Below are 13,683 nucleotides of genomic sequence, written 5' to 3' on the forward strand. Positions count from 1 at the left end.
ATTCGGTCGATATTTGACCATATATTATAGCCAATAGAACGCGTCTTTGAAATTCTGATACTCGAGACTGCATTTTTGCATCCGGATAAAATGGCACTGATTTGTTTTCAGCCTATCGAGATTTCGAATATTCAAGGCCATTTTACTTCCAAACTAATGCGAAATTCAATACAATTTCAAGTCACACAATCTGCATTTTTCCTCGTGATTAAAAAACACTATTATAATACTAGTAGCAAATTGGACGTCAGGAAGATCTCCAACTGAGGGCCTCTAAATGTGGCACGGAACTCGGCCCTTACGTATAGTAGCAGCATTGGAGCAATGTCTCTGCCATGGACCGGCAGGCCACGAATATTGCCGTCGTGATCGTCGTTCCTCAGTCTTTTCTATTCGACGGTGTTTATATTCGGGAGAAATATTATTTTACACACCGGATGAATATCCGGATAATTTCGTTAGAACCAATGAAATTGCCTTTGATTCTGCCGCTTGACACAATCATCATCTTCAAGACGACCGCATCATGAGTGGAGCTGGACGTAAGAGCGGATATCGCAAAGGAGTTACCCAAGACGTCCTGTATGGTGAACCTGTGCCTGAAGCTGGCGAAGTGATCGTTCAGGTCCAAGCAATGCGTGGAAGCAACTTGTTCGAGGTCCGACCCACTGAAGAGGACGAGTTCGGTTTTGACACGCTTGTGTGTCCCTTAGATTGTGACGAGCGAAGGCGAAACCGGCATCGCCATGCTGCCCACCAAGTACCGAAAGCTTATTTGGATCCGCCGTGGGGACTTTTTGATCGTTGCGGCAGGTGGGTGCTGTCGTTTGCCGATGTCCTTGACATTCCTTTGTAGCCCATGGCGCACACAAGGGAGCTGTGAACTACTCGGTGGAGCACATTTTATACAAAGACCAGATCAAGCAGTTGAAGAAGCAGAACTTGTGGCCTGACTCTTTCAACGTGGACGAGGCTGACCTCGAACCAAAGGCGGCGGACGGCGACGCGGCCTCTGCCCTGGGAAAGATGGCGCTTGGCAGCACGAAGGAAACCTCAGACGATTTAGAGTGTGACAGCGACCCGATGCTGTTTGTGAATCGGAATCGAGCGGGCGGCCAGTACGTAGAAGAAGACGACAGCGACGACGAATAAAGCCATGCTCCAGCGCCGTCCACGGCATACATGAGTAGTGTTAGTCGTGGACGACCAACTAAATCAGTACCAGTTTCGAAATATATTTCATTGTTATTACGTGTTCAATTATGATATTGATTGTAACTGCCTTGGTTGGACAGTGAAACCGACCACGTAACTGCTCGTGATCGGAAATGGATATCTAAAGCCAAAACCAATGGAAGGTGGTAGGCAAAGGCATGTCGTTATCATGCCACAGTACTCACGTTACTCGTATTCAGTGAATTTGGACAGATTGCCGAGCAGAAATGCAATCAAGCAATAATGCAGTACAAACAAGATGCATTCATTCGATTCTGCCTGCCAGTATAACCCGGGTTTTCCGGGGGGTTTCCGTCACAGTTGGCTTATTACAACGTGCTACTTCCACGAGGTGGTTGATTCCCCAATATTGTTGTCTGGGGCCATAGAATTCTATTAGTGTGTTCAAGGGTCGTGATGACCACACTCCCTGTAGCTGATGAGAATGCAATGTCGAGATCACCTCTGTTGTCATTATATATAGTAGGTAGGTAGGTTACATGTTGAGGATTATGTCCAAGATCTCAACGTCGACGCCGTCGTTGTCGATACTGTGACACTGTACGAAGCTACTCGAGAAGTTGTCGTGGTTGAACGCATGCACGTAGTTCAAATCGATGTCTGTTGCCTCCTTTGGGACGATCTCACGGAGAATTCGTGTGTGGCGCGCGCAATAGCCACCAGTCCTGGCAAACGTGCGACATCCATCCATTTTGCAGTATCGGCCGCCGCCGTGCTTGACGCAAAGACCCCTCAACTGAGCTGAGTTGGAGCAGTCGTCACGGGAGCACGTGGAAACTATTCGCGTGGAGCCGTGCTTGGTGCAGTACGCGCCAGTCCGGGACCGAAAAGCACACCCGGCGAACCGACACTGCCGTTTGCCGCCATGGCGCGCACACAATTGGCGAGCATAGGCTTGGTTGTGGCAGGAGTCCACCAAGCAACGGCCACGGCCGCGGTGGAAGTAGCAGCGCCATCCATCCGAGGCTTCGCTGTCGCATCCATTGAAGAAGCACTTTGACATGGTCGATGGGTAAATTCAAAATGGAGATGATTATTGCCTAAAGTGGTCATTCGAGGAGTGTGCGACCGGTATATCCCACTCTACATGGTTGGAATGGCTTGACAAAAGATCAATTGAGAGCGCGTTTGATTGGACGAGAAAACATTTTGACGAATGTTTACGAGTTTGAAAATGAAATTGGTGGTAGTTATTTCACGTGCCATGGTTCATCCGAGAGATTTGGACAATTCGCCCGAGTGAATGGCTTCGGGGTTAATAGCAGTAGTACCAGGCTGAGACATCGGATTGGCTAATAGCCAAATCGTCAAATTTGGATTGTATCCAATCAGGGACAAGAAATTTCAGATTGACCAATGGGAGCGATTGAGCAGGGAAGTACAGTATAATAGGTACTAACTGTACTACGTAGTACTATTTCGAAGTACTCGAGTAACTTACTTCGAAGTAGTATTTGACAAGTTGACAGTACTGTACTATTAATGGCAGAGTTAAAGCTTTTTCAATTTATGGTTTACAAATTTAAAGTTATGCTTTTTGGCTGGGCTAAACTTCTGGACCAAACAATTGGCTTACGTCTCGAGCCCTTCGCGTGAATGCACGAGATGGCTATCATCGGCGATCATAAGTGCAATTTGATGGGCTAGGGCATTTGAAATACAATTGTAGGAAGTCCAAATTCGACAAAAATTGATACTAATAGTAAGTTGCCCGAACTCAAACTCGGAACCTGCACATTGCCTTTGGTCTCCGCAGCGATCGCAACGTAAGAGTGGTCAGAGGTAGGAAAAATATTCTCGCCAAGGGTTATTTTTTATTTAAGGGTGCGTCTGGTAAACGGAAATTTTGCAATTTTCAGGCCCGAAACGCCATTTTGGGAACGAATTCAACAAATCTTATCAAAATTGAAACGTGTCTTGCTTGAAGAGTTTGAACCCAAATCCAATAATTCCGCGTAAGATTTACTCGTTGAATAGGTCCAAAACGCCATATTACACAATGGACCATTTACCTCCATTTTGAGAATGGCATTTTGGTTGATCCCGTTTTGCGAGAAAATGGAATATTATTTTTGAAATGTCACCAGACACACCCTAAGCAGAATTATTTATTCTGAAAGGACTTGGTCACAGAACCACCGGTAGTTATTCTCAGGAGCCAAGTACTACACGGAAGTTACAGAAATAAGTTCTGAGATGGACTAATTCCCCCACAGCAGGTATACCCTACCTTCAAAACACCTAAAGTGTAAGCTTACCTACCTTTAATGGGGAATTCTGAGGTACCTGGCAACAGCCAATCAGGACGCCGAGCAAGACCAACCCCTACTACCACACCACCACAGCAATCACTACTGCTTATCCTACGACCACCACAGCCAGACCTACCACTACTACCACACCTCCAGTAGTACCAGGCTCTCTAAGGTACTGTACTGTCGTTTCTAGCTGGCGGGTTGCAGGCAAAACTTCATTATGTTGCTCATCTGCCATGGTCAAATTGCACTTGTAACCAATCAATGGATACAGGACATTCGGTCCGACTATCTTCTGTCAATATCTCACGTCTGGTTTTGACTTTGCTTTTGTATATAATAAATATTACAAAGGACAAGAAAGTCCGACGATCACTTGGTTCCTCTATTTCCTTTTCCACTAATGATGGATTACCTTAGTATCATTATATAATAAATATTACAAAGGACAAGAAGTCGGACAAACGGTCCGACGATCACTTGGTTCCTCTATTTCCTTTTCCACTAATGATGGATTACCTTAGTATCATTTTTTACTGTGAACTAACTGTAAATAAAAATACTAAAAAGTTAAAGTTACGTATTGCGAGTGGTTGCGATTCAATCGCGTCTGTCTCGGTGGAAGAGGCACCTGGACCAGGTGTGGGGGCGTCGCAGCCTTGACAAACACAAAGTTGAGTGGCGTGCTTGGTTACTCGAGTTGGGAAATGTCGTGGTTTGGCAACCATGCTTTTTGCAAAAGTTGGTTCTAGCATTGAAATACCAGTATTGCTGTTGAAACGTACAGTAAATTTGGACTTTTGTGCTGATTCGTCAAATCTATCGATCGATTGTTTGTACTGACTTTTGCATGTAAAGATCGTCCAGTGTCACACTAATTTCAATCACACACTAATTCAATGTTGAGCCAATCGATTGTCTACCGATTCGGTTAGTCTGCTCATTCGATTGAGCACCCAAACACACTGCAATTTCGATTCGACTTGACATAAATACAGTAATACTAATGAGAGTGTCGGGAACTACTACAGTGCTACTACGTCACCACAATACTACCACGTATTGACTGTGAGACTAATTATTAGTACTTGTAATCGTTGTAGTAGTACTAGTATTCATATTACCAATAAATTAGATATCACCTAAATTACGAGCGAAAGGCTTTCTATTCCGCTTCGAGAAACCGCGCGAGCAGATACGGCGTCTGCGCTTCGAGCAATAACACTTGGGCAAACGTCTCTAGGAGGCAGCACATTTGGTGCAAGTACGACACATCCAGGGATCTGAACCAGGACGACCGGTCCAGCACGTCGCTCCACGCGCGCAGCGTCCGTCTGGAGCCGTTGATCTTGAGCGTGTATGCAAAGCGCTTGAAGGCGGCGAAGCGCTTCCAAACGCTGTGGGAGGCCTCGCCGATCCAGCACTGGATGCAGTACTCTGCATGGCGGTCGTACCCGTCGGCATCTTGGACGATACGGAAGCTGCGGATTTCCAGGCGGGCAGCTTGCGGCCGACGGGGGCTCAGGTGGGCTAGCCACTCAAATCCACTCGACGCGAACGGAGGTTCGTACAGCAGGTCCACGAGCGGCGGAAATGACTTCAAAATGTGGTGCTGGGGAACGATGTCGGATGCGTACAGCGGTTCGTGGGATGGGGGGTTGTTGGTTGTGGAGGAGGTGGCTGGGAGCACGACGTGGACATCGTCGATGTCTTCGAACCAGCCCCAGCCGTCGTCGTCGTCGTTGATATCGAAACAAGCGGCGGCATGCAAGTTGGTCGACGTCTCGTCCAGGGAATCGCGCAGGTGGTGGATATTGCGCTGGAATCGGCGGTCTTGGGCGGGAACGCGGTCCGTCGGCGCCGAGATGCTACGGCGGAACGCATCGTGCAACAAGGTTGGGGCGGTCGAGGAGTCGGTGGAGCTCGCGATGTTTGAAGACACGAGCTGCGGCTTGGTGGAAAGGGACGACGCAGTGACAAGGGACATGGAGGTAACGGTGGCGACCATAGCAAGCTAGCGGCCGTTGTGCATTCAACAGCAGGGGGTTGGATGGGAAAGTGAAAATGATGGTTCCCGTCGATCAGAGCAGAATGCTGAAATTGGTGAGAACAACTGTGGAGGTGCACCGTGACTCGAAGATACACTGGTTAAAACTTGCCAATCACAGGTGTCCCTGGCCTGCCACTCACTCTCACTTGCGTAATGTATGTAGATTCAAAGCCACTCTCAGAGAGTGGCCCGCCATACGATACTCAAGCGAAAACAGAGAGGCTTCGTCGAAATCCACTTGCGTTTTGTATGGTTGCTGGTATTGTCAAGGTGTGCAATACTAGTTCTACGTAGTACCCCCGTGACACACTTGCCGTTCAGCGCTTCAACATGGGTTTGTCCACTGTGATAAAGTTGCCTCTTCTGGACAACAAGGAAGGAATCCTACAGCTCCAAAGATACTTGTACGTAGTATACCTGTAATTGGCCTTCCTATGGCTGCGGTAGGAACTTGCACTGCTTCTTATTTGAGAGACATGAGGTCGAGACATACCAGCAGGAATGATTGCGGCAGAAGCACAAACCATGCCTATACTTATGTCGTAACTTACTGGAATTAGCACACTGAGCCAAGTTTAAAACAGCCAATCCCAGGGTAGACATTGGTAATATTACCATTTGATTGGCTAGATTGAGATAAATATCGAGTGACACTGGGCGTGTCATCCTCACGGAGCGTCCGACATGAACCTACAGCAGCGAAGTTGGTCAGTATGAGCACACCACTTTGTGTATGTAGCTTACACCGCTACCTACGGGTACGTTCGGTCCCAACTCAACGTACGACACGTTACTTTTGGCGCTATAAAAGTGAATGGAAACCATGGTTGCATGTTTACAACGCCCAACCTGATCAAAGCGACCATATCTGATGGGATTGTGCAGACGAGCTCAGAAGTTGACCATCACCACGACTTCAATTGAGGTTTTACGTACTTCAGTAATAACGTTATGGTACTGTAGTTATGCTATTACTCTGCTAGCTCCAAAAGCAGCTAGTACCCCGCTGAGTGACTTTAACTTTAGAGCGTAATATCAATATCATGTACTACTAGCACTACGTAGTAGTAGTTATGTCATTACTGTGATTGTTGTACTGTTAATACCCGGACGTTAGTACGAGCTCCACGATTTTTTTAGTGTTTCGTTGCAAATTTCACACGCTCAAATACTAATCATATTGGCCCAAAAAGAAATATCCGGATAATTCCATTTTGATCCGGAGAATTTGTCCCTGCTTTCCAGATACCACATTTTTATCCGGAAGAATCGCGAGGTGGAGCATCATCCAAACATGAACGTCAGTGCGCTCATCACCGGCCATGAAACAGTGGGCGACCACACCGAGTTCGTCGTCCAGGTACGAAGTCGTCTCGGCGTGTGGGGATGAGGGGACTGACTGGGATGACGTGCGAGCAGATCAGCTGCAGCGGCGTGGTGTGGCTCATCTCTCGGCGCTTCAGTGACTTTGACCAACTGCATTGCAAACTCGAGAGTGTCTTCCACGACTCGCTCACGGTTCGACTTCCAGAGAAGCAGTGGTTTGGACGGTAGGCGCTCCATCTACTTTGGGGTTGTCCGTGTGAGAAAATCAATGACGAAACATGGGGATTGCAACGTCGCGAACCTCCATCTGCATGTGTCTATGGGGGGAGAGGTCGAAGCGATGGCGGGGGCAATGTGTCTGGACTGGAGGCTGTGGCAACGCATGGCACGATGCGGATACGAAGGACGAGGACGATGGCCATCACTGGTGGCTCCATCGCATGAATGCCAAATCACTTGATCTTATCTGAGCATGCCTGTGCACGTCGCAGTCGTCGGTCCCCCAGCACTTGTCCTTGCCAGCTTCACGATAGACGCAGCCCCGTCCGAGGATTTCTCATCTATCACTTCTTCCCTTCATCCTTGACCACGTTGTAGCTTCGACCCGAACTTCATCTCGAAACGTCAAGCCGGCCTGCAACTCTACCTCGACGGCCTCCTTCAAGTTCCTGGCATCCTGGACGACCGCTCCCTCCAGCACTTCTTCGAGGTACGCACATCCCTTGATTGCTTTCTTCACATGCAGTCTGCCTTAGATCGAGAAGAACGTCGAGCTGCACACCGACCACATTCGCCACTCCTCCCTATCGATTGGATCCACCGGCCATCTCAAGCACATTTCCGAGACCGATCGGTGGCAGCTCATTGTAGAGAAGGCCGAGCACGCGCTGATCGACATCTCCGAAGTCCCCGAGCCCCTCGAGGTTGGATAGAATCCTCCTAGTTCTACACAAACTCATCTCGCATATCCAGGTCGACCAAGCGCGCCAGAAACGCGCCGAGGTGCTGGCGGCGTACGCAGCAACTAGCTCGGAAGCGGACGGTGTACCGAACGCGTTGAAGACGGCGCCGGCGTCGTTGGACACGGTGCCCGTCCCACATGCTGCCACGTCACAGTACCTCGCCGCATTGCACGACCGACTAGACAAATCGCTCTGTTCGAAACAGACCATCGCTGTTCCGAACGACGACTTGATCGCGTTCATGCCGCCCCCCGTGGACACGATTGTGGCCGCGCATTGATACCCCTCAATTATATATATATATCACAGTAGTATTACTATATGTCCAAATATACTGCCACTACAGTACAGTCCGACCAGTACATAATGTAATTATAGACGCACCTGAAATAGTTGGACAATTCATTGTCACATTCCGCTGCCAATGTATGATTAGCTTCAACTAGGCCATGATCAAACGCAGCAATTGATGTTAGCTAAAGTACTACTACTTCGTATTAGTATTACTACTAGTACGTATTATTATTATAGTACTTCTCACCCAAAACGCCATTTTGGGGCCAGATTCAACAAATCTGATCAGAATAATATTCCCTTTTTTGGCAAAATGGAGACGCGTGAATAATATATCATACCTGTAAAACATGACGCTGAACTGTATACCGCTTACGCTTTGGGCGCAGTCTCCTCGTGTGTTCATCGTTTACTTCTAAATAGTATTACTAGTATACTGTGGTGCACTATGACGTAGTACTTACTACCTCCGTACGGAAATGATTGATAGATTTACCACTTATTAATACGTCGTACGACGTATTGTCGATTTGATACAAATTTGGGGAGGGCCCAAACCGATCCACAATCGATCTGATTGGTTGAATTTCATTGAGATGGTTTTGATTGGCTAATAGTTTTGAGCTCATCTGAGGTAGCCAATCAAATCGATTTAAATTCCAACGAGTAATTTCGAAACGAGTTGTTTTGCTCATACTATGGGAAAATAAATAATAGTAGGAATCGACCTTTACCGTACACTTTACTACATCCACGAACTAGTACTATATCTGGTTGGCTACGTATGTTTGGCATGCTTTCGAAACCCTCGAATGTACAGCACCAAGTCGACATGCAATCTGTCCATGGAAATGGCTTCGGGGATGCCGAGCACGGACTTCTCGACAATGCCGACAGTCGGCGCGGGGGTGATGCGCAGGGGCTGACCGCATCGCAGCCGGCACACGAGCTGTTCCTGCGGCACCAGATGCTTCTCAATCACAGTCCAGAAGGCCAGTATGGATGGGTGGTGGGCGTGAAAGGGCTTATCATAGTGCACTTTCGTGGCTTTCCACTGGCTCATGGTTTGGGGAAATATCACTCGATGGAGCAGTAAGAACCGCTCGTAGCCATTCCAGTTGTCCAGGGCGTTTGGCAACACCGAGTCCAAGCCCTTTTTAAAATCGAGCGCTAAATCGGGCTTGAACTCGGCGGGGGTGCTCAGGAACGAGGGCGGCAGCACGGCCGACGGCAGTTGCTGGCCTACGAGCACCATGTGGCCGACCAACTTGCCGAGCAGCTCAAACACTCGCGAAGAAGATGCAAACAAGTGCGGCCCCAGCTGGCGCAGCTGCGATGCCAGCACCGTCCACATGTGCGTGTCCTTGGAGCTGTGCAATTCACCGGCGATTTCAACCTGAATCGGGCACTTCCACGTGGAAATCACTGCGGACTGAAGCACCTTCCAGAGGTCCCGTTCTGATGGCACCGTGATTACCCGCTTGGCTGCTCGCGATGGCACCACTATCAGCGACGCGACGTGCAGTTTGAGCTGCGTGAGCTTCAAGTCTAGCCGAAGACACTTGCGGTAGCGCTGCAAGAACAGGCAGCGGCTACCGAGGTACTCGTGGGGGTTAGCTGCCGCCGTGGCCTGAATAAAGTCGTACAGCGGGAGATGTGATGCGATCGAGTTGAGGATACTTAGCACCTTGGTCGAGTGAGCTTGGCTCTGGTGGTACAAGTACTGTAGCTGGGCGCCAGTGTCCACCCGCAGGAGCTCCAGCACGCAGCCCGGCGACGTCGCATGCAAGATGGGCCACCATCCCGTGCCCAATGTGGCTCCAGAACTTCGACTGGTCCCGTGCAATTGCTGCGGGGAGAACTTTGCAGCAACGAGCAGGGCCACGGCAGACGGCAGCGCGCATTCCGCCGCCAAGTGCAGCAGCTGAAAGTGGCGAAATCGACTCAAATCTGCCACTTCCAGCGCCCAAGGGTGTTTATACATGAGTGCAAAGTGCAGTACAGACCGCCCCTGGTCATCCACGCACGTCCACCAGTCAGGGGATGATGCCAGCTGTTGCACCAGCAGCTCGAAATGGTGTCGCAGAACGTGGGGGGATTGAATTAACGTCATCGCAGGCGTTTGGCCGTGGTGGTTGACGGAACACAGCTGCGATACGGGAATCACGGCCAGCAACGAGGCAAAGTCGGGGGGAACGATGGCGCAGATGGCGTGCGCGATCGAGTTGCCCGTGGATGGGTTGGTCACATGTACGAGGTCGGGCTTGTCTTGCAGCAGCCGCAGCACCTCCGCCGGTCGGACTTGCAGTAAATAGTCCAGCGGGAGGGCGCTATATACATCTGCGACGTGGTGCCACCGCGGCTGCATCTGGGTGAGCACTGGCACACAGTGCAAGTGGCCGTTTAATATGGCCACGTGCAGCGGCGTCTGGTTGAGGAGGTTGACGCTGCTTTGGACCTGATTCGGCGAAAACATATGGAGCATGTCTTGGAGGATGGCGAGGGCGCCGACTTGGGCGGCCACCACGAGCCCATTGCAGCCTCCAAGAAGGGGGGGTTGGTACGCCAGGAACGAAGTCAGGTCGACGGCAGTGGAGGAGGATGATAGGGAGTGAAACAGGCGCCACGAGTTGGTTTGGCAGCAGTCGAAGAGCCGTTTGATTGATTGGGGGGGGGGGGGGGGGGAAGAAGTAGGGGAAGAGCAGCACGATGGACACTGAAAGATTGGGCGGAGAGATGACGGCATATCGACGCAGGTAGTGTGGAACCAGTACCCGCAGCAGGCGTCGCCCCAGCACTGCACCCATTCGCCCGTGTAATCGTCGACGGCGTCGGCCCCACAGACGCACTGGATGGCGGACGTACGAGGGGTAGTGTACGGTGTCCACATTGCAGGCGCCGCTGGTTTCACTGCCACCAATGGACACGATGTCGTAGCTAGTGGGGGGGTCGAAGGAACAACTGGCTGTTCAGGGGCTTTTTGCTCGGGGGGATTAGGGGGCTCGCGGTGCCTTCCTCTGCTGCGACTTCTGGACGATCGGCTTCGACATCTGGTTTTGCTGCGTGAGCGGCTGCCACGTGGTCGCTTGTCTAACGAGCGTTGACGAGTGGAGTCTGCCCCCCCCCACGTCCGTCGAGAGTCGGTGGACGGATGTCTCGAAGGGCCTCCCCCCCCTCCCCCCCCCGATGGCCTTGACGTCCCACTCAGAGGCAAGTCGCCCCCCCCCCAGCCACGAGTGGAGTTTCCATTCATTGTACTACTACTACTACTACTAGTACTTCTAGTACTAGTACTAGTAGGAGTCGTACGCGGGTCACTGGGTTGGGTTGACGATCCATAACCCCGAGAAGTGGAATCGTTGGACGTCCATCGTTTCGATGGGTTGCCCCATCCCCCAGATGGTTTCGACCCAGCCAAGTCCCCCCATCCAGTACTCGCATTTGATTGGGCAGATTTGAAACCGAAGTCCCCAATCATTGGCTTGGTATTTGGGGAGTGGATTGGACGGTCGGCTGTCAGTGAAGGGGCGTTGGCTCGAGTGTCCGGTTCACAAGAACTAGAACCACCCAACAAAGCTGACGGATTGTCTGAAGGGACCTCTGACGTGGCCGGCGTACTACTAGTAGTACTAGCAGGAGTACTAGCTGTCGACGGCTCCCGAGTTCGCGGGTCTTTGGGTTTTAACGGGTCGGTGGAAGCCGTGCCCTGCACCGCCAGTGTGGTTTGACTACTACTAGTAGTACTAGCAGTCTTGGACTGTGGTTGCGTACGAGGGTCGATGGGTTGGTCGATGGAGGGAGTCGGGGTCGTACTAGTAGTAGTACTACCAGCCTTCGTACGAGGGTCGACGGGTTTTAGGGGATCGATGGAGTCCGGGGGGGTTGTACTAGTAGTAGTACTAGCAGCCTTCGTGTGAGGTGTCGGTGGCAGCTTTGGCATGGACGACGACGACCTGTGAACCGGACAAGGGGACGATGGCGGCGAATACGCATGAGACCCGCGGCTTCCAGTCGGACTTGGCGGCGCAGTCTCGTCGTCCTCCTTCACTTCCGCCTCCACGGATGTTTGGGGCGTACTAGTAGTACTAGTAGTAGTACTAGGCGCGACGCGTTTCGGGATTTGCCACTCACTCGTACCCCCCTTAGCACTACCAGGAGGGGGGGCAGTGTCATGTTGGCGTTTGAGTCGGCGGTCCGCCAGCACCGCCAGTCGGTCTTGCCCTACAATCCGACCGCGTACTTCCGGCGACGTCCGGGCGCGCTTGGATGTCGGCTGATCGTCCTCTTTGCGGGTTGAGGAGGACGAGGACTGGCGGGGTCTGGCTTCCCCATGGTCACTCGGTTGGGATACTTTCACCACGGTTCGCGCAGGTCCCGACTGCCGCGGTGGCGGGTGGTGGCTGCCTGGGGTACTCGTGCCCCATGACCCAGCAGTGTTTCGTTGGGAATTGTCCCTGGGATGATGGGAATTGTCCCTAGAATGATGGGAATTGTCCCTGGGATGATGGGAATTGGGTCTGTCCGTGCGGTGCCGGCTTGGCGATGTCGACCGAGACCGGTACTCCACTCGCCGATGCGAGTGGGAGTTGTCTCGTAGAGTCCGACTAGTAGTAGGGTGCGCGGTGTCGGCTGCAAACGTGTGCTTTGATGAGAGCACCGCGACCGAGTACTGCTTGGACGCTTGCATGCGCAGCTCGGCGGCGGTGGGGGACTGCTTCTTGGGCCCTCCATAGCGCGCGTAATGGAACGAATATTGCGGCGGCGGCGGCGGCATGGGACGGTTCTGGGAGTACGAGGCCGCTGCTGCTCCGCGTCGGGGACTGGCGGACCGCCTGGCGACGGAAGTCGAAGAAGATGTCGAATGGGGATGGGTTGGCTGGGTAGACGCTCGCGATGCTGGTTTCGTGTACCCGATGATGCCATGCTCACGTTTCCACTTGGAAATGCCAGGCTCCTCGTCCCAGAGCTTCTCCTCGGAGCTGTACTTGTATCGAGCCATCTTGGTGATCAAGTGACTAGTCTGCCACGACGAAGACGCGCCCATGTAGAACTGCTGGAGCAGTGCGGTGTTCTGGATGCGAGTGGACAGTACCCACGTGTCCCCTGTCCAGTCTACGGACTGCCACCGCACGCGCACCATGCAGCATGTCTCGTTGCGGTCCTGAATCGCCGTGCACGAGATCATGTCCACAATCTTGGCCATGCGTGTGTCTTCTATTCTCCTCGTCGCTGTGACCTGTGGACGCGCACATTCGCCAGCCAAGTGTTTGTGCCGCAGTCCCTGGTTGGTCATCACAAGGAAGTTGCGCGTGTACACGAACGGAATCATGGGGTCTTCCATGATCAACTGGTCATCAAAGTCTGGCGGAAGCAGGGTGCGGTAGCGCATGTCATTGTCCGGCACGTACACCGTCAGGTCTTCTGTCAAAGGAAGGTACTTGGTCTCCTCCATGTTCGTCGCCCCTGTCTGCGTGGTCAGTGCGGAAGTTTCTTGTAAATCACGTTGTACGATGGTATTTGGCAACGTATTTTAATTCCCCAATACTGAGATAAAGTTTAA

The 13,683-nt window shown here is 51.5% G+C and overlaps 5 protein-coding genes across 5 annotated transcripts; 2 read left to right on the top strand and 3 right to left on the bottom strand.

The window, feature by feature from the left end:
• Positions 1–490: 490 nt before the first annotated feature.
• Positions 491–1,257, top strand: H257_12776 (hypothetical protein). Its single transcript, XM_009840086.1, has 3 exons — positions 491–658; positions 714–813; positions 857–1,257. The coding sequence occupies exons 1-3, from the start codon at positions 527–529 to the stop codon at positions 1,150–1,152; spliced, it is 528 nt and encodes a 175-aa protein (XP_009838388.1). The 5' UTR covers positions 491–526; the 3' UTR covers positions 1,153–1,257.
• Positions 1,258–1,667: 410 nt separating this feature from the next.
• Positions 1,668–2,246, bottom strand: H257_12777 (hypothetical protein). Its single transcript, XM_009840087.1, has one exon. The coding sequence runs from the start codon at positions 2,237–2,239 to the stop codon at positions 1,712–1,714; it is 528 nt and encodes a 175-aa protein (XP_009838389.1). The 5' UTR covers positions 2,240–2,246; the 3' UTR covers positions 1,668–1,711.
• Positions 2,247–4,575: 2,329 nt separating this feature from the next.
• H257_12778 (hypothetical protein) lies at positions 4,576–5,594 on the bottom strand. The gene has a single exon (XM_009840088.1). The coding sequence runs from the start codon at positions 5,497–5,499 to the stop codon at positions 4,657–4,659; it is 843 nt and encodes a 280-aa protein (XP_009838390.1). The 5' UTR covers positions 5,500–5,594; the 3' UTR covers positions 4,576–4,656.
• Positions 5,595–6,803: 1,209 nt separating this feature from the next.
• H257_12779 (hypothetical protein) lies at positions 6,804–8,182 on the top strand. Its single transcript, XM_009840089.1, has 5 exons — positions 6,804–6,901; positions 6,961–7,091; positions 7,465–7,576; positions 7,623–7,790; positions 7,840–8,182. The coding sequence occupies exons 1-5, from the start codon at positions 6,836–6,838 to the stop codon at positions 8,107–8,109; spliced, it is 747 nt and encodes a 248-aa protein (XP_009838391.1). The 5' UTR covers positions 6,804–6,835; the 3' UTR covers positions 8,110–8,182.
• Positions 8,183–8,808: 626 nt separating this feature from the next.
• Positions 8,809–13,616, bottom strand: H257_12780 (hypothetical protein). Its single transcript, XM_009840090.1, has one exon. The coding sequence runs from the start codon at positions 13,573–13,575 to the stop codon at positions 8,902–8,904; it is 4,674 nt and encodes a 1,557-aa protein (XP_009838392.1). The 5' UTR covers positions 13,576–13,616; the 3' UTR covers positions 8,809–8,901.
• Between the last annotated feature and the right edge of the window lie 67 nt (positions 13,617–13,683).

Source organism: Aphanomyces astaci (genome assembly GCF_000520075.1).
Source record: "Aphanomyces astaci strain APO3 unplaced genomic scaffold supercont1.43, whole genome shotgun sequence".
In the NCBI taxonomy this organism is placed as follows: Eukaryota; Oomycota; class Saprolegniomycetes; order Saprolegniales; family Verrucalvaceae; genus Aphanomyces; species Aphanomyces astaci.

What these genes read in the sequence shown, in the direction of transcription:
- H257_12776 (XM_009840086.1), top strand. Translation starts at nt 527, where the DNA reads ATGAGTGGAGCTGGACGTAAGAGCGGATATCGCAAAGGAGTTACCCAA. An exon ending in GTGGAAGCAACTTGTTCGAG is followed by an intron (nt 659 to 713) that starts GTCCGACCCACT and finishes TGTGTCCCTTAG; the next exon opens with ATTGTGACGAGCGAAGGCGA. An exon ending in CTTTTTGATCGTTGCGGCAG is followed by an intron (nt 814 to 856) that starts GTGGGTGCTGTC and finishes ATTCCTTTGTAG; the next exon opens with CCCATGGCGCACACAAGGGA.
- H257_12777 (XM_009840087.1), bottom strand. Translation starts at nt 2,239, where the DNA reads ATGTCAAAGTGCTTCTTCAATGGATGCGACAGCGAAGCCTCGGATGGA.
- H257_12778 (XM_009840088.1), bottom strand. Translation starts at nt 5,499, where the DNA reads ATGGTCGCCACCGTTACCTCCATGTCCCTTGTCACTGCGTCGTCCCTT.
- H257_12779 (XM_009840089.1), top strand. Translation starts at nt 6,836, where the DNA reads ATGAACGTCAGTGCGCTCATCACCGGCCATGAAACAGTGGGCGACCAC. An exon ending in GAGAAGCAGTGGTTTGGACG is followed by an intron (nt 7,092 to 7,464) that starts GTAGGCGCTCCA and finishes ACCACGTTGTAG; the next exon opens with CTTCGACCCGAACTTCATCT. An exon ending in AAGTCCCCGAGCCCCTCGAG is followed by an intron (nt 7,791 to 7,839) that starts GTTGGATAGAAT and finishes TCGCATATCCAG; the next exon opens with GTCGACCAAGCGCGCCAGAA.
- H257_12780 (XM_009840090.1), bottom strand. Translation starts at nt 13,575, where the DNA reads ATGGAGGAGACCAAGTACCTTCCTTTGACAGAAGACCTGACGGTGTAC.